Source organism: Tamandua tetradactyla, chromosome 7, assembly GCF_023851605.1.
Source record: "Tamandua tetradactyla isolate mTamTet1 chromosome 7, mTamTet1.pri, whole genome shotgun sequence".
Lineage (NCBI taxonomy): Eukaryota > Metazoa > Chordata > Mammalia > Pilosa > Myrmecophagidae > Tamandua > Tamandua tetradactyla.
In genome coordinates, this window is record NC_135333.1 from 7,597,390 (window position 1) to 7,617,262 (window position 19,873).

Below are 19,873 nucleotides of genomic sequence, written 5' to 3' on the forward strand. Positions count from 1 at the left end.
CCCAGCCTCTTCAGAGCATTAGCTATTTCCATCCTCCTACCCCATATTACTGATAGCCCCTTCCAACATGAAAAATTTAGACTGGCCATAGCCAAAATACCCATAAAGAGTGGAATAGAAAGATCAAAGGTGATGGTGGAGGTATACAGAGAAGTTAGGGTTTAATAAATGAATATGATTTCTGAATCATTAAATTGATCTCTTTTAGTCTTCAGTATCTTAGAGCAACTAGAAATTGTGGAATCATAACCCATACCAAACTCTGAAATCTGTTCTACAAATAATTGTTGCAATGTGCTTTGAAATTTATTGCTTTTTTGTATATATATTAATCTTCACAAAAAAGAGAAGAAAAAGTCAATTGTATTGATTTAAAAAAACGATTTATTCCTTCTAGCCTCCTATATTCTGGAGCAGCTAGAATTAAAAATCTTTGAGGATAGTATGGTAGTCCATGACAAACTCTGGGATCTGCCCTAAAACTACTTGTTCAAGAGTGCTTGGGAAACTATTGCTATTTTCTTTCTTTGCTCTGTATATATGTTATATTATACAATAATTTTTTTTTTAAAAGACTGTATCATAACTAATAGTCTAGTGACCTTTTTTTTTAATTGTTCAGCAGTATACTGGGAATACTTTTCCAGTTTATTAGATGGTGTTTTCCTTTATCATTTAAAATGTCTATTTTGTATTTATTACCCAGTCTCCATTGTTATATGTTTATGTTTGCGCACCCATTTATATTAGGATCTGTCCCATCTGTGATAAGTCTCTACAGTGCAGGAATTGAGTTCTGTACCACATTTATCTATAAAAGAGAGAATAATTATAGTTTACTCAAAACCAGATTTTTGTTTCTCATGTATTATGTATTGGGCAGTGCTCAGCACATTAAGTTTCTCTCTTGGGTGTTGCTTCCTAATATTCAGTTTAAATAAAGACAAGCTCTTTACTTTCAAAAAACTTGCATTTTAATTTTTTTTGTTGAGAAAGTGATTACAAAGAAAGATTTTTTTTTTCACAAAGCATGTTGAAGTGATAGGATGCTCTTGTGTATATTGACAACTTCGTTAATGTTTTCCCATGTTAAAATCTGAATTTAACTCTGGTAGGAATGCTAACTTTTCCTGTCTGCCTAAGGAAAATAAAATGTTTGGGAAGGATAGGACAATCTAGGATTAATGGCATTTTGATTTATCAGTGTTATTGGTGGCAGAATTTAGATCTCTGAAGCTGCTTATGGGAGTCTTAAGCTTAGCAAAGCAGATTGGAGTTCACACTCTGCCCAGTGAACACATGATGCACCTCTTCATTCTTGAAATCATTTCTAATTTTTTCATAATAATTTTCACATGGGCCTGGGACAGAGTGTCTTAGGTTTTGATTATTGCACATATACATCAAGCTCTGCTTCTCTGCTCACTTTATAAGTAACAATCCCTAGAAGTTTCTTTTCCTATTTCCACTAAGTTTCTTCTCATGTAGACAAAGTGCTTAGTCTTTTCTTATTTTTTGAGCATTATTCTAGTTTGCTAGCTGCCGGAATGCAACACACCAGAGACGGATTGCTTTCAATAAAGGGATTATTTAGTTAAGGTGTAGTTTTTCAAAGGAAAGGCAGCTAACTTTTGACTCAGGTACTTTCTTACATGGGAAGGTTGGCCTTCTTTACAGGCCTCTGGGTTCCAACAACTTTCCCCAGATGATTCCTTTCTGTGTCTCCAAAGGCCTGGGCTGAGCTACCGGTGCTGAGGTGAGGTATGCTGAGCTGCTTGGACTGTGCTACATTGAGCTCTCTCATTTAAGCACCAGCCAATTAAATCAAACATCATTCATTGCAGCAGGCACGTCGCCTAGCCAACTGCAGATGTAATCAGCAACAGATGAGATTCATAGCCATTGATTGGCTCATGTCCACAGTAATAGAACTAGGCACCTTCACCTAGCCAAGTTGACACCTGAATCTAACTACCGCAAGCATCAAGAATATGCAAAGGCTTTCATTAGCCTTTGGATATTAAACCAACGTTTTAGTTTAATTTTCAGTTAGAGCCTATCTTCCATCTTGTAGAGGGCTGTTTGTTAATAACTAAGACAGGTTTTTGTTGAAGGGTAAAAGGGCATAATAGCCCTTGAGGGTTGTCCTTGAGGATTCTTAATTAATCCATTTGCTATTTCATCTTTTTCTTCCTCCTGTCCGGATGAGACAGTTCTCTCAAAGTTAGGGCTCCTTATTGGTAAAAATGTTCACATTTTAGGTTTTGTTGGCATTGTAGCTTATTACAGGTATTCTGTTTTGGTCTGTGTTTGGTATTAGCATTTGTTTACAAGTTTTGTTTCTGTATATCAGACTGAAGTGCCAAGAGGTTTTGCCCCTTGAGGCACAGCCAAATTGAGAATAATCTAATAGCAACTGCAAGAATTTAACAATCCATCAAATAAAAGTTGCCTACCTCTTAGTGAGGCTGCAGAAACTACTATAAGCCATCAGCTCCTCTGTCAAGTATGCTAAACATCTAAATTCAAGGTAACTTCTGTTACTATTAAGGGAATCCATAAATAAAACAGGTATACTTAAATACCTGTTGGCAGTCACCAGCTGAGTAGCAGTTCTCAGGAGACACTAATTACAAATGGAGCATGAAAAGCAGGAATTATTATGAAACAAATACAGATTTCCTTTAAGAGGATGATTATCGTTTGTTGTTATTAAATACTGAGTCTTCAACCAAGTTCCTCTCTGATGGATTATTGAAATGGGTAGAAAGGGTCTTGTCTCTGATTTTCCTAGGATCTCCATTCCCACGTTTAGGGAGTAATGGGCTTTATTGAAAAATAGTTTCCCTAAGTTGGGTCAGATTGACCTGTGGTGAGTAAATTATTTTTGATAATAAAAAGTTTCAGATTTCATAGTACCATAAAATTCACATGGAATTTCTTTATTAAGTGCTACACTATTAGAGATCATACCCCCCCTCCCACCCCCATTGGGCAGAAAGCATCTCTGCCCTGGATAGGCTCACTGAAGTATGACTCCTTGATGGTTAGCATATTTTTCATATTTCTCTGAAAAGCATCCTCCAGCTTTCAGATTATCTGTTCCTTGATTTGGCCTCAATTTGTCTCATTGCCATTTGAGCTTATGCTCTTTTTTAGCTTTCTCTAGAGCAGTTTATTCCACTTGATGCAGTCTAATTTGATGTCAGGAACACAAAAGGATCATCATGAGTGCTCTGTGAAGCAGAAACAACTCTATAGCAGTAGGAAATCTTATTTCTCATCTACTTTATACATGTGTAAATACAAAGAGTAGCCAGGTGGCTATGAAAATTAATTTGTCAGTTTGTTGGGTAGCTTTCTATTTAATAAGCTTCTATAATGTGCCTGGTGTCTTAGTATGCAAAAACAGTGTGACACCTTCTATTTGGATAATGGAGAATGCCCTTAGTTAGTAAGTGTTTAGACAAATAGGCTCAACATCTTTTTTTTTAATTAGAGAAGTTTAATTGTACAGAAAGATCATGTACAAAATACAGAGTTCCCATATATCAGCCCCTATTTTAAACATTTTGCATTAGTGTGCTATCTTTGTTACTGTTATTAGAAAGTATTATTAAATTTTATTAGCTATAGTCCATAGTTGACATTAGGATTCGTTGTTTGTGTTGTACAAGCCCATGGTTGATTTTGTTTTTTAATTTTTTATTCCAGCAACATATGTACCACCTTAAAAAAAATTCCTCTTTTAACCACATTCAGATATATAATTCACTGGTGTTAATGACAGTCACAGGGTTGTTTTACCATCACCACTATTTGGTTTGCTAAAACTGCCAGAATGCAGTATACCAGAAATGGGTTGGCTTCTACAATGGGAATTTATTAGCTTACAAATCTAAAGTTTTAAGGCCATGAAAATGTCCAAGTTAAGTCATCAACAGGATGATACCTTCTCTGAGTAAAGGCTTCTGGCATCTGGGACACTTCTTTCACAAGGGAAGGCACCTGTCCAGCATCTGCTGGTCCTTTGCTCCTGGGTTCTGTTGCTTTCAACTTCTGATTCCAGTGGCTTTCTCTCTGAGCATCTGTGGGTCCTTTCTTACCATCTTCAGGATTATTCTCTCTCAGCTTTCTTCAAAACTTCCCTGAGTGTTTTTCTCTCTAACCTCTTTCTGTCCTTTATCCTCTCAAAAAGGACTCTAGTAAAGAATTAAGATGTACCTTGAATTGGGTTGGTCACATCTCAGTTGAAACAACCTAATCAAAAGGTCTCACCCATAATAGGTCTGCACCCACAGGAATGGATGAAAAATATCTGGCCTTTTCTGGGGTATATAACAGGCTTCAAATCAGCACAAACACTATATATTACTCAGACTTTTTCATGACCCCAAACAAAAACTCTGCACAAATTAAGAATTGATTCCCCATTCTGCACCCCCACCCCAGCTCCTGGTTTTTGACACTTACTAATTTGTTTATTCTATTTCGTATTAGTGAAATCATTCAGTATTTGTTCCTTTGTGTCTGGCTTATCACACTCAACATATCTTTAGATTTCATCCATGTTGTTGCATTTATAATACCTCTGTTCTATTTCAGACTGAATAATATTCCATTGTATGTATATACCACATTTTCTTAATCCATTCCTCAGTTGATGGATACTTGGTTTACTGTTTTGAAACTGTTATGTACCTCAGAAAAGCCATGCTCTTTTAATGCTAATTCAGTCTTGTTGGGGGCTGGGGCCTCTTGATTAGGTTGTTTCCATGGAGATATGGCAATCAGATTGTGAGTGGGACCTTTTGATTAGATGGAGATGTGACCCTGCCCATTCAGGGTGGGTATTAGTTGGTACTGGAGTCCTGTAAAAGGGGAAGCATTTTGGAGAAAACTCAGAAGTAAACATTTGGAGATGCTTTGAGTGCAGATACAAATACTTGGATACCCAACACAGAGATCAGAGAGATGAAACCAGACAGACTTTTGGAGATACAGAAAGGAAATACCCCAGCAGAAGTCAGAAGGATCCCCACACAGGTTGCTGTTTGAACCCAGAAGCCAGGAGAGGACAGCAGACATCACCATGTGCTTTCCCATGAGATTCTAAGCAAGCCAGAACCAGGAGAGAGCTGATTCAGAGAAGCTAAGTGAGGGCCTACAGATACTTGAAGAGGAAACCCACTGGAAAATGCACAAAGTAGCGAAACCTAGGAGCAAGGACCTCAGACACCAGGCACATGACTTCCCAGCTGCCAGAGAAATCCCAGATACCACTCGTCCTGTCTTAGGTGTCAAGGTATCTTTCTTTGGATGCCACAGTTTCGACATTTCTATGGCTTTAGAATTGTAAACTTGTAACTTAATAAATCAATCCCTTTTATAAAAGCCAATCCATTTCTGGTATGTTGTATTCTGGCAGCAGTCGCAAACTGAAAACTTGGGTTACTTTCATATTTTGGCAATAGTGAATAATGCTGCTAGAAATATTGGTGTACAAATATCTGTTTGATTCCCTGCTTTCAGTTCTTTGAGGTATGTACCTAGAAGTGGGATGGCTGGGTCATATGGTATTTCTGAACTTAATTTTCTGAGGAACCACCAAATTTTCCAGAGTGGTTGCACCATTTTACATTCCCACCAGCAGTGAATGATGTTCCTGTTTCTCCACATCCTCTCTAACATTTATAATTTTCTGTGTTTTGAATAGGTGTGAAATGGTATTTCATTGTGGTTTTGATTCTCATTTCCCTAATGGTTTACGAGGTTGAACATATTTTCACGTGCCTTTTGGCTATTTATGTCTTCTTTGCCTTCAAATGTCTATTCACATATTTTGCCAATTTTTTAAATTTGGGTTACTTTCTGTTGTTGAGTGGTAGGATTTCTATATAAATTCTAGATATTAAACCTGTGTCTCCTATGCTGTTTCCAATTTTTTCTCCCACCATGTAGGTTGTTTTTACTTTCATGATGAAGTCTTTTGATGCACAAAAGTTCTTAATTTTAATGAAGTGCCATTGATATTTTCTTTCTTTTATTTCTTGTGCTTTTGGTTTAAAGTCTAAGAAACTATTGTCTAACACTAGATCCTAAAGATGCTTCTTTACATATTCTTCTGGGAGTTTTATTACCCTGATTCTTATATTTAGATCTCTGATAAATTTTTGGTTAATTTTTTATATGGTGTGAGGTAGGAATCCTGTCTTCATTCTTTTGCATATGAATATACAGTTTTCCCAGCTGTTGAAGAAATCATGCTTTCCCAATTGAGGACACTTAACCCCCCTTGTCAAAAGTCAATTGGCTGTAGATGTGAGAGCTTATTTCTAAATTCTCAATTTGATTCCATTGGTATCTGGCTTCTGTATCTTTATTTGCCTCTGTCTGTAATCACATATTTATTGACACCCCCCTTTCCCATTTGTTTGGCATAGTTTGCTATTTTTTGTCAGTTTACCAGATGCTTTTCCCTTGAATGTTTGGAACATATAACTTACTTTTACACATCAACTCCATCCCCTAGGCAGGAATTGTCTGATTGTGCAGCTGCTAGTAAAATGGAATTTATAGGTATCAAGTGATGTGAATGTGAGCATTGAAGGTCTTTTTCCTTTTAAAATACCATCTTGTTTAGAGTTCTTCATATGTGAGAAAGCTCTTGTGTCATCATTATTTCAGTCACTGTCTGGCTTTAAATCTTGGTATTCTCCCTAATTCCTCCCTTCTCCTCTTACACAGTTACACATTATATCCTACTTAATGCCTTTATGTTTGTTTTTTTTGCTCCCTTCCTGGTACCACCAGTCTATCCCAGGCCTTCATCACAGATCATTAAAATATTCTTCCCCTTATGAATATCCTTAAAAATGCTTTAAAAAATACTTTCAAACTTTGAAAATAAACAGTTACAAAAATAACATAAGGGATACAGACTGTGCAACAGGACTGAATACAAAAACTCAAAAATGGACAGCACAATACTACCTAATTGTAATGTAATTATGTTAAAACACTGAATGAAGCTGCATCTGAGCTATAGTTTTTTTTGTTGTTGTTGTTGTTGTTTTTTTGTTTTTTAACATCTTTTTTGTATTTTTTATTTTTATTTTTTTCTCTATATTATCATTTTATTTCTTTTTCTGTTGTCTTGCTGTTTCTTTTTCTAAATCAATGAAAATGTACTAAGAAATGATGATCATACATCTATGTGATGATATTAAGAATCACTGATTGCATATGTAGAATGGAATGATTTCTAAATGTTATGTTAATTTTTTTAATAAATAAAAAAATAAATAAATAACATAACATAACTGCACTGAGAACGCCAACATATCCCTATGTCCCCAAATACCCAGATATACGAATTTTAATATTTTACTGCCTTTGCTGAATTTTTCTATGTATTCACCAGTCTGTCAATCCATTTGTCTGTCCATCTTTCTGTTTATCTGTCTTTCTACCTATTTATCATTCCATTTTATGAGCCCTTGAATGTATGTTGTATACATCATATTCCTAAACACTGAATACTGCCCTGTACATTCCTGTACATTTTCTAGGAACAAGGATATTTACTTACATATCCACCTCAAGTGCAGTTATAAAGTTCAAGAAATTTAACATTGCTAATAAAGCTTACAGTGTATGTTCCAGTTTTTTCATATGTCCCCATTTGAACTTTCTCTCCTCTCTTCTTAGATCCTGTCCAGAATCAACTATTGCCTTTAGTTACCATTGTCTCTTTAGTTAGTCTTTTTTTTTTTTAATTGTAGGAACATATATACAACATAAACTTCCCAATCTCCACCACTCCCAAGCATTACATCAGTCCATTCAGTGGATTTATTCACTCACTACATTGTGGTACCTCACCAACTTCTATTACTTAAACTTTCCGCTCTCCCCAAACAGAAACTCTACACCCATTTTGTATAGACTCTCCATTCCCCTTGCCCCATCCTTGGCAACCTCTATTAATTTATGTCTCTGTGAACTTGCACATTCTCCAATATTTTCTTTGTTTAACCATGGACCTTAAGTTTAGTATGCTAAATCTTTAACAATCTTTTTGCTTTAATGCTAACTTAATTTCAACAGTATACAAAATCTGTGTTCCTCTTAGTCCCCCACCTATATGTATTTCTTGATTGATTTCTGCTAGAATTTAACTTTGAGGCACGTATTTTTTAATGTTGTATCCACCTAGTGCTATGACAGGCTTTTTGAATGCTTCAGGTTAACCAGGGGGACAATTGAAAAAAGAAAATGCTTTTCCCCAGTCTTTGCCGATTGACCTGTGCACGCACTATCCTTCAGGGCTCATCCACACTATGAGTTTATACATACAGTGAATAGGTCTAGCCTATGCATAAGGTCCTTTCCGATCCTTTCTAGTGTGGCACTGGGAATTCCCCTGTTTCCACAGTTAAGTTTGTCCCCAACCTTCCAAGGAAAGTTTTCTCATGGTCCTGGGGAGGATTGTATGTGCAGCTATCCCTTGCCCTAGGCAATCGCTTGACTGCTTTGCTTTCCCTTTGTGTTTTGTAGTGATTACCTTGTACAAGTGGGATAGTTTCTGAATAGATGAGTCCCTCAGGCCCTCACCAGACAGACTGTGCCATACATACATATAGTATGTACATGAAGGTTACCCTGCTTCCTCCAAATATCGGATAAAGCATCTGCACTGTGAGTGCAGGCCAACTCCATGAGGAGCCAGCGAGGGTTAGGGCACAGGCCAGCAAGGGTGCTACAAGAGTCTACTGCCTTTAAGTCGCCTTTTTCCTCTTTCAACACTCACCCTGTTACTACATCCTTTAACTCTTTTCTGGGGTTTTGAAAATGTGGTTTCTGCCAGTTCTTGCTGGGTTTTCAAAGCTTTTTTGTGGAGACGGATGCCAGAAGTGCCTCACTCTGCCATCTTGACTGGGGCTTTAACATGCTTTTTTGAATGTTTCTCCACAGCTTCAGAACTTTGAAGAGCATGCCTTTCCCCGCTGCATCTTCTTTCTAGCAAATGGCTGAAAGGTTAAATCCATCTGTGATTTGGCCTCTACTGTGTTATACAAACATTGCTTTAGCAAAATCAGTTTTTATTCAGCATTAATTTATTCAGCTAATACTTACTAAACTCTTGTTTTAGGCTGAAAACTTTATTGAGCTTAGCGGCTCTAACTTGGAGATAGATGTACTGGTAACCGCATAGCGCTGATAGTTTAGTGAAACATCCAGATTTTCATATCTATACAGATATGTATAAAAGCAGTGTGTAAATGATATGGTAGGGAAGTACAGGATGCTGTGAGAATGCTTAGAAGAGATAATGGATCCAAATGTAGAGCTGATGAGGGAAAGGTTCCCAAAGGAAGTGACAGACTCAGGTGAGACCTGAAAGATAAATAGAAGTTAGCCAGGCTGGGGTGCAGTGCTTGTGGTTGCTCCCAGGGAGGAATATTTGTATTTAGCCAGTGCCTGGCGTTGTACTAAGTGCTAAATAAATGCATGTTAAATGAATGAATATGAAGGCCCGGAAGTGAAAGACACGATGGAGTGTATAAGGCACTGAAAAGCTTAGGATGGCTGAAGATGAAGTTATAGAAGAAAGCCAGTCGAGGGCGTTGTATGGCACAGTAAGAAGTCATTACTATATTCTAAGATCGTGGGGGAACTTATGAAGATTTTTTTCAAAAAGTGATTTAATCAGATTTACATTTTGAAAATGTCCTGTGACTGTAGCATGGAAGTCAGGGTGGATAAAAGAAATACTGAGGAGGCATAGTGACTAGGTGATTAGTTGAATTTGAGGAATAAATAGAGATTTGAGAATAATTCCTACATTTCTGATCTGGGCAGCTAGTGCCACCAATTGAGATGGAGGGAAAGATAAAGTAATAACAATTCATCGTATTAACATGGTCATTGCCACTTTCGTTCCTTTTCTGAATCAGTCTCCTTGAGACCCAGCTTCTTTGAAACCTCTTAACCACCCCAGTTTGTGATAATCACTCCTTCCTCAAAATTCCCATGTACCTGATTTGTATCATCGTCTTGTTCAGGCCTGGGTACATGCTTTGTCTTGTAGCATAGCTTCCTTCATTTATTTTCTGTTTCCCTTATTATATGGCAGAGTCCTTCAGAACACAGATCATGTCTTAAACTTCTTAGTGTGCTCGCCTCCAGAATGTCTGACTTAGCTTTTACAGCCTCTCTTCGTATGTTTGAGGATAATGATCACCCTTGTGAGAGCTTAAAAAGTTCATCAGGATTGGGATATAGCTTCTCTTAGTGTTCTGGAAATATTTTTGTCCTCAGTTGTTATCTCTAAGAAAGAAGAAAAGAAAAAAATGGGACCTCACTCTATCTCTCTACTGAAAGTGCAAATCCTGAAAGTTTCTATCTTGACCTCTCTCTTCCCTCACACATTTATTGAGGTCTTAATTCATGCTGGGCAACTCAACCAGGGGCTGGAAAGAAAAGAGGAAGATACCATTTTGCTGCCACTTAGATCAGTCAAGTAACCTGTCATACCAGTCTCTTTCTTACAATTTCAATTCAGACGCATGGCAAAGGAGGAAAGAAAGTCATTCAGACAGACGAGTGGAGAAATGGCCCCATTGAAGAACGCCTTGAGTATGCCCTTGTGAAGGTGAGTTAATGGGAATAAAATGAACATGAAGTAGAGAGTTTGTAGGCTCATCATGGCTTTCTGATGCTGCAGCTGGAAAGAGAGTCCTTCAAGCAGGTACTGTTATGCCCTCAAGGACATATTTGACAATGTCCAAAGACATTTTTGGTTGTCATATTTGGAAGGGAGGAGTGCTGCTGGCATCCAGTGGTGAGGGATGCTGCTAAACATCCTACAATGTACAGAATAGCCCTGCTCAACAAAGATTAATTCAGCCCAGAATGTCAATAATGTCTAGATTGAGAAATCCTGTCCTTGGCCAGGGAACTTCAGTATGTTAGCAAGAAGTCCTGGCTCCTTGCTGGTAATTGGAATTTTAGGCAAGATAATCTCTTGGCTTCAGTTTCCTTATTTATGAGTCTGGAGAACTTGAGTTCTTTGATAGTGCTAGAATTTAAGTTTAAACTTCTTGAACCTTTTTAGATTCACGTATTTCAATTAGAGGAACTAGTTAGCCATATCCAAGGACCTTTGAATTTGGGTCTTTGGAAGAGATGGCTTGATGAGCGAAGGCAGGATAAGTCAGTGGAGGCTTCACAGCTTTGAACCTTCACTTTAGGCCCTTGGCCACTATTATTCCTCCCCACTTCCTTAACATTACAGTAAGAAAACATACTGATTTCTTTTCATAGGAGATATTGATTAAGATGTAATTTGTTAAACCACTAGGATACACAGTATATTTTACTATGAATTTGAACTTCTGCTCCTCTCACTACATCTAATTTTTACTGAGTATTTACTTTGTGTCAATGATGCCAGCTAAGCATTTGGGTTATCTCATTTAATCCTCAGACTAACCATGTATCAAGTACTCTTTTAACAGAAATCTGAGGCTTAATAAATTGCCTAAATTGGTGATAGGAGCCAGGATTTAAACCCATGCAGTCTGATTTCAGACTGTTGGTTGTTTGAACTTAATGCCAATTGTTTATAATTTTTTTCCTATTCTTTCTTGTAGGGCATTGAAAAGTATATTATTGAGGATACTGAGGAAGCCAGATTAAACCAGAAAAATTATCCCCGACCTCTGAATATAATTGAAGGGCCCCTGATGAATGGCATGAAAGTTGTTGGTGATCTTTTTGGAGCTGGAAAAATGTTTCTACCTCAGGTTGGCAAAAGATTGGGAGAAATTTTCACAATCGAATTTTTTTTGTTGTTTTTGGTCTTAATATAATAGTGAGTTTGGGAATATTTCTCAGATATTAATTTGGATAAGAGGTCAAGGACATTAAAATCTCATTATCTCCTCTCTAAATGTATTTAGGAGCAACATTTGGAAAATCCATTTTTTAGGTAGTATGGAGGTCAAAATTTGGAAATTCTTGGCTGGTAATCTTCATGTTCTAATCTTCTGTACCACCTCTTATAACCAATGCCTATTTCTCTCCCCCAACAAAATTAAATAAAACCCAAGATAAATGTAAAGTCAATATTACTAAGATTTGACCTGATCAGTCAGTACTCATCTTTAAGGATGCATATTTTGAAAAACATATTTCTGTTTCAAGTAGTGGTACATTAAATATGCTTCATATAAACCCAGAACTCTTATTTTGAGTACAATAGCTACTAATTATATCAATTAAAAAAATACTTGTTGAACATCTGGGTTAGTGGCTGTGAGGCATACAAAAAGCTAAAAGGCTCTGTTCCTGCTTAAGCATAAGACTTAATTATGAGTGAGTCCTAATGCTGGGGATTTAGAAGAGAAGAGACTGGTAACATGTTCATGACAGAGAAGATAGAAATTTCAAGGATGCATAGAACTTAGAGAAGTGGTGGAAGGCATTCTTGGCAGAGAATAATAAGTGCAAAGAAATTTGGAAGACAGAAGTTGCAAACTTCTGATTTCTAGTCATGTTTCCTTCTACTTGTACTTTGTTCATTGGTTTTTCCTACAGAAAGCTTCTTCCTTATCCTGCATCACTGTAAAAAGTGGATTCCAGTGTAGCTGGCCGGTGGTGGAAAGCATGCGTTCTTAATTTATTCTAAAATTTCACACTTGGCCATTAGCAGCCATTCAGGTGACTTGGTAAAGATGCCTGATGTTGTGTATCTTCCCAGGTTATAAAGTCAGCTCGGGTCATGAAGAAGGCCGTTGGCCACCTTATTCCCTTCATGGAAAAGGAAAGAGAAGAAACTAGAGTGCTCACTGGCACAGTAGAAGAAGAGGCAAGTCATTTTGTCCAGATTTGAGGGCTCCTTAAGAAGTTGGTTGGGGTGAGGATAAGGATCTGAGTGGTTGAACTTGGCTACAGTTGTCATTGAAGATGCAATAGAGAGATGGTCCAGCATCTTTCCCTTTTATAAAGTATCAGAATACACTGAAAGTTTCCTTTGAATGTGGGTAGCTTTATGAATTTCTTAATATGGACGTAATATTCAACCATACCCATGATTTCAAGACAAAATTAGTTCATTTATTCATCCACTGTGTACCCTACTATGTGCCAACTACTGGCTAGGCACTCAGAGCTACAAAGATGAATAAGAATTAGCCTCTGCTTTTGAGGTAATTGAATAATGTTTGATTTTGAAAAACTCTTTAACTGAATATTCTTTGTATACATGCAGTATCCTTTGCACCACTTCTTAATTCAATTTAATGCCTCTTGGCTGAAACATCTTAGTAAATCATTGAGCTTTTTTACCTTGTTTAGCCCTCTGTGAAGCTCAGTCAGTTTTGGCCCTGGGATTCTGTATTCTTAAATTGATCTGAGTGTGTGAATCACTGAGACAGAGTATTCATAAAAATCCCACTATCGTTACATACTTTTAAAATTTTTTATGGTGAGAGTACATAGAACAATAGGGTTAAAGAAATAGAAAGATAATAAAATGCCCCTCTGTACTAGGATGTTGTGGTTGTTTTTTAGATTTTGATAGGACCTATGCAGTTAACCAACTCCTCCCTCTCATCCCTTCCTTTCCCGTTACTGCTAACAATAAAATCACTTGTTAGTCAGTTTTTTTTGGTTAAGGATATGGACGTCGGCTATGGGACTGTTTTGTCTTTGAACATAAATTGTTCTTTGAAGTAACGGGACCCATAATCCTGTTTGAATCATTTGGCCCCCTGACCTAACCTTCTGGGTAGGCCTCCTTTGAACTGTTCATGCTTACCACGTAATGCTTGGAAAGAGCTCATGATTTGGGTTTTGGGTCTTTTTTTGAGACTGTCTTGTTTGTTTTAAATTGCTTTCTGTCTGAGACCTCTTAGACTCTAGATTATTAGGTTGTCTGCTTTCACATGGTTACAGCTGTGACTGGCTGCTTGGCTTACTCCCCAGGACCCTTACCAAGGCACCATTGTACTGGCCACTGTTAAAGGTGATGTGCATGACATAGGCAAGAACATCGTTGGAGTAGTCCTTGGCTGCAATAACTTCAGGTACGTTGAGACCTCACATCTTCACATCTCTTTTTTTTTATCTGAAAAGAAAAGCATTAACATGGTAATTATTTGGGGGGCGGGAGGGTAGGGTAGGTATGGCAATGGATAATGAGGTTGTTTTTCACTTTTTGCTTACCTTTGTTACCAGATTTCCTACAGTGAACACACCTCTTCAAATGGAATAACTTAACGACTATTTATCTACTATGTGTTCTGTAAAGACAAAAATTATAGTAAAAGCTATTTTTAAAAATTCAAGTAGGGTTAAAATAGCCAAGAAGTTTCTTGGTACTTGAAGTTGGTTGGGACAGAGGCTCCAGTGGCTGGAACATTAGGATCCTTTTGTGACCAGTGGCATTTACCATCTTCCCTTCTTTCTCTTAACAAACTGTGAGATTTGGGGGCTGAAATCTTATGAGACCCTGGCTAAATAGAGTTTTATAGGAAGGATCTCTCTATTTGCACAATTCTCTTTACTTTGCTTAAAGCAGGACCATGAGTGCTTCTTGGTGTCGATAAAGCTAGTTTTTGGAATGTTGTATATGAGAAAATGTATCTCATTATAGTGATGTATCTCATTATAGTGAATAAATATTCATAGCAAAATTATTTCCATGCTAGAGTTGGTGACCTATAATAGTAAGAGTATGCTTTGTTCAAATTTTGCCATTTTCGTTATAATGAAAATCCTAGTATAACTAAAGCCTCCTTTGACCCCAGCCCAACACACAGTCATTTTCACTCATGGACTTCTTTCTAACGTGCTATTTTCTCTATAGAGAAGAGACTGGACTGGAGTTATAGCTAGGCCCTTTAGAGTTCTCCTCTCCTGCTGTCAAGTAACAGGTTGTCAGGTTCATATCTTAAGGTTTGGTCACTCTGGTCTGATAGCAAATTGAAAGAGAGCACAAGGACCCTCTAGTAGAGTGGTCATCTTTAATCATTCCCTCCGCTCTGCTCTGATGCTTACAGAGCAGTAGTCCCTTATATACTAAATTACACAAAAGTGGCATGTTACCAACAAGTGACTTCACTTGTGGGATACATGATTAGAGATTTGCATATTACATCAATGGTTGATAAACTATGCTGTATCACATTCCCCTAGAACTTATGAAGGCCATCTTATCAGGCTGTTTATAATGAGTAATTTTTCATATCCCACACAGGTACCCTTTACCCCATCCCCTGCTGTCAACATTTTAATCCACCTCTGTCTTCACAAGCTAATTAAATACAACTAAGAACAATTAGTAAGGCTGGAAATGGAAGAGCAGGGTCAGAATGACACCTTTTCTCTGACTGTTTAAAAGCTGTTTTATTTGCCTGCTTACTCACTGTAAAAAAGATTTAGCATCTCTCCTAGTCCTAGAAATGAGTAATATTGTTTCTAACAATGTATTTGTTATTTTTAAAAAAGATAAAGTTAATGGAAGTTTTTATAATGGGTTATTACCTAAATAATAAGTATTTGAATATGGTGTTTGCTTCCTGAAATACAGAAGACATTTCTCCTTTTGCGTTCATCATAATTAGTTAAAATTCAGTTCAATTTAGTTTAATAAGTGTTTATACATCATCCGCTACATGCCAGGTATTATTCTAGGCTATATTTAGTCAACTTTTCTGCTTTTGAATACTTTTCTTACTACTAAATAGCCAGGTACACATCCAACTGTGATGATGGCATGAGAACTGTCGTAGAAGATGAATTCTAGGTAAAATTCCCAGAAACAGTTCTTAAGATATCACTGATATGTTTTTCATTGTTTATTTTGGTTAATGAATAATTAATTGAGCAGATCATACTAGGAAAGTTTTTTCTCCCAATAAGGACATTTTAAAAGACAAGAAAAGAATCATGGCACTTCTCCAGGGTGCTTCTGTAAGTGAATATTAACATTTGTGAAAGGCTGCTTATTAAACTTGAGGCTTTTCTCCAGCATGTTCAGTTCTCCTGTCTTGTGCATCGAGGGGCTGCTTATTTTTCCTAATAAATCTAACCAGGGAAACATCTTCTGTTAAAACCTTAATTTTTAAAAACTTTTTCTTTATTGTGAAATATACAAAAAAGCAATAAATTTCCAAGTAGTTATAGAACAGATTTTAAAATTTGATATGGGTTACAGTTCCACGGTTTTTTGTTTTCTCTTCTAGCTGCTCCAAGACACTGGAGACCAACAGAAATATCAATATAATGATTAAGCAGTCATACTCATTTGTTAAATTCTTTCTTCTCTGTTATACTTCTCATTCTTTTAAAATAATATATATATGCATAAAAGCAATAAATTTCAAAGCACATCGCAACGATTAGTTGTAGAACAGATTTCAGAGTTTGATGTGGGTTACCCACCATTTTAGATTTTTATTTCTAGCTGCTATAAGGGACAGGAGGCTAAAAGAAATATCAGTATAGTGATTCAGCACTCGTACTCATTTTTTAAACCCAACCTCCTCTGTATAAATCCACCATCACATTTGATCTTTCTCCCACTCTTTAGGGATATTTGGGCTATGCCCATTCTAACTTTTTCATGTTGGAAGGGGCTATCGATAATATGAAATACTAGTTGATATTCTATAAAGGCTGGCCCCTCTGCATTTCAGGACTTATCTGGTGCAGAGACCCATTTGGAAGTTAACCTAGTGCATGAACCCTTTGTAGAATTTTATATAATGTCCTAGGTGATCTTTAGGATTGGCAGGAATGGTTTTGGTTGGGGTTTGGCAAGTTATGACAGGTAGCAATGTTTAACAGAAGTTTGTTTAAGAGAAATCTCTGGAGTAGCCTCTTGACTCTATTTGAATGCTCTCAGCCACTGGTACCTTAATTGTTACACTTCTTTTCTCCCTTTTGGTCAGGATGGCATTGTTGATCCCACAGTGGCAGGGCCAGGCTCATCCCTCGGAGTCATCTCCCATGCTGCCAGGGAAGCTTTGATCCCATGTTGTGTCCCATATAGTGGGTAGGGACATGGTTTCACTTGCATAGTTGGGCTTAGAGAGAGAGGGGCCACATCTGAGCAACAAAAGAGGTTGTTTGGAGGTGACTCTTAGGCATACCTAGAGGTAGACTAAGCTTCTCCACTACACACATAAGCGTCACAAGAGCAAGCCTCAAAATCAAAGGGTTGGGCTATTGATTTGGGTGTCCCTAGAGTTTGGCACAGTACCTGGGTACAGTTTAATAGTTCCATAATTTTTCTCCCATCCCTCAAGGGTCTTTGCCAATACCTTTTTTTTTTTAATTATATAGTATAACAAATACAAAGCAAAGAAATGAAAGAGCAATAGTTTTCAAAGCACCCTCCAACAAGTAGTTACAGGACAGATCCCAGAGTTTGTCATGGGCTACCATATGATCCTCTCATGTTTTTCCTTCTAGCTGCTCCAGGAGGAGGCTAGAGGGCTTAAATGTAGGAGGCTAGAGGGCTTAAATTTTTTTTTTATCATCACAATTGACTTTTTTCCTTCTTTTTTTGTGAAAAATAACATGTATATAAAAAAAGCTATAAATTTCAAAGCACAGCACCACAATTAGTTGTAGAACATATTTCAGAGTTTGACATGGGTAGCAGTTCCACAATTTTAGGTTTTTACTTCTAGCTGCTCTAAAATGCTGGAGACTAAAAGAGATATCAGTTTAATGATTCAGCATTCATATTCATTTGTTAAATCCTATCGTCCCTGTGTAACTTCTCCATCACCTTTCAGCTTTCCATCCCTCTCTGTAGAGATGTTTGGGCTATGGCGATTCTATTGACTTCACCAATACTTTTTGATTATCTGCTTAATATACTCTAGAATGTATCCAGGCATTACATTAGGCTACACAGGATTAAAGGCTCTCATTCTTATTCTGGGCTCCCTGTGTTTGGACTGTTTAAATGATCTATCCAGACAAGATAGGTTAGATTATATGCTACAGAAAATTTAGGTTCTTGACATAATAAAACTTGTTCTTTTGGTCTCAAAGAGTAGGGGAAGTTCTAAAATACAGGCAATGTCTTCCTTACCCCTGTAATCTGAGTTACCTTAATTCAGACCCAATTGACTTCATTCTTATTTCTAAATACCAGGTTATACATATATAAAACAGCCCTTCAAAATCCAGAAATAAGTTACCACTTTGTACTAAATGGTAGTCACTAAATGTGACTGCTATAAGAGCTTGCAGTCTATGCCCCAGTTTTCTTATAAGTATTTTCTAAATGAGATTATACAATATTTGCTCTTTTGTTTCTGGGCTATTTTGTCTCACTAAATGTCCCATAGGTTCATTCACTTCACTGCATGCCTCACAGCTTTGTTCCTGTTTGTAGCAGCACCATGTTCGAGCATATGTTTACACCATTGTTTGCCAGTCTTCTTAGTCAGTGCATCTTTCAGCCAACTCCATTTACTGAGCCTCATGTAGAATGTCCAAGGTCAAGAGTCCATCAACACTCTCAATTTTAGATAATTTCATTGTTCCCAAGAGAAAGATAGCCAATAAACACCACCTCACCAAATAGAAAATCCAAACCTCCCCCTAACTCTTGTCCCTCCCCGCATTATGTACCCCTGGTATTGCTGCAGTACTGTTGATATTTTCCTAGTAAACATAGCCCATAGCATGCAATAACATTTTCCCCCATTCCCCACAATTATACAAAGATTCATACCTTTACAGTAGTTCATGCAATAACTTATTTATATTTGTGTGTTAATTGATGAGACACCTGAGTCTATACAACCCTTTTCCATCATATTCACTTTCAATATGGTAATATTACATAGAGACCCGCTAGTAAACCAATTCCACTTCTATCTATTCCCTTCCAATTAAGTTCAACCTCATTAACAAACTATTTACCCTCTGAAGCTTCTGCATACACTAGGTCCCCTGTATTCTATAGTATAAGCTTCTGATTTTACCTTTACCATGGTCATAAAAGTGGAGTTAGACAGTATCCATCCTTTTGTGTCTGGCTTAGTTCACTCAGCATAATGTCCTCAAGGCTCATCCATCTTGTTATGTGCTTCAGGGAGTCACTTTGTCGTATTGCAATTGTGAATAGTGCTGCTTTTGGCAATTGTGAATAGTGCTGCTTTGAACATCAGTGCGCAAATGTCTGTTTGTGTCACTGCTTTCAGCTCTTCTGGGTATATACCGAGTAGTGGTATTATCGGGTCAAAAGACAACTCAATATTTAGTTTACTGAGGAACCACCAGACTATCCTCCATAGTGGCTGCACATTCCCATCAGCAGTGCATAAGTGTCCCAAATTTTCCACATCCTCTCCAAATCTCTTCTTTATTATTATTATTATTATTATTATTATTATTATTATTATTATTTTTTTTTTTTTTTTTTACATGGGCAGGCACTGGGAATTGAACCTGGGTCTCTGGCATGGCATGTGAGAACTTTGCCTGCAGAGCCACCACGACCTACCCTCTCCAACATGTCTTGATCTGCATTTCCCTTATAGCTAATGAGAATGAGCATCTTTTCATGTGCCTTTCAGCTATCTGTATTTCTTTTTCAGAAAAATGTCTATTCATATTCTTAACCCTCTTTAAAGTTGAGTTGCTTGTTCTTTGTTGTTGAGTTGTATGATTTCTTTATGTATATAGGATATCAAACCTTTATCCAATGTGTGATCTCCAAATGTTTTCTCCCATTGAGTTGACTACCTCTTTTTTGCCCTCCCCCCCTTCTCACTATTCCCCCAAGGGGGCTTTGCAAATACTGTTTTATTCATTATTCAAATCCTTCTGGGATTTGTCA

General features: G+C 37.2%; 1 protein-coding gene across 3 annotated transcripts in view; it reads left to right on the forward strand.

Annotated features, from left to right (window-relative positions):
- The window catches only part of MTR (5-methyltetrahydrofolate-homocysteine methyltransferase), a 183,097-nt gene that overhangs the window by 120,677 nt on the left and 42,547 nt on the right, over positions 1-19,873 (forward strand). For all 3 annotated transcript variants that reach the window (XM_077168432.1, XM_077168434.1, XM_077168433.1), the window contains 4 exons: positions 10,568-10,657; positions 11,658-11,810; positions 12,767-12,874; positions 13,993-14,093. In XM_077168432.1, the coding sequence (XP_077024547.1) occupies positions 10,568-10,657; positions 11,658-11,810; positions 12,767-12,874; positions 13,993-14,093 (452 nt within the window). The remainder of the gene's footprint in view (positions 1-10,567; positions 10,658-11,657; positions 11,811-12,766; positions 12,875-13,992; positions 14,094-19,873) is intronic.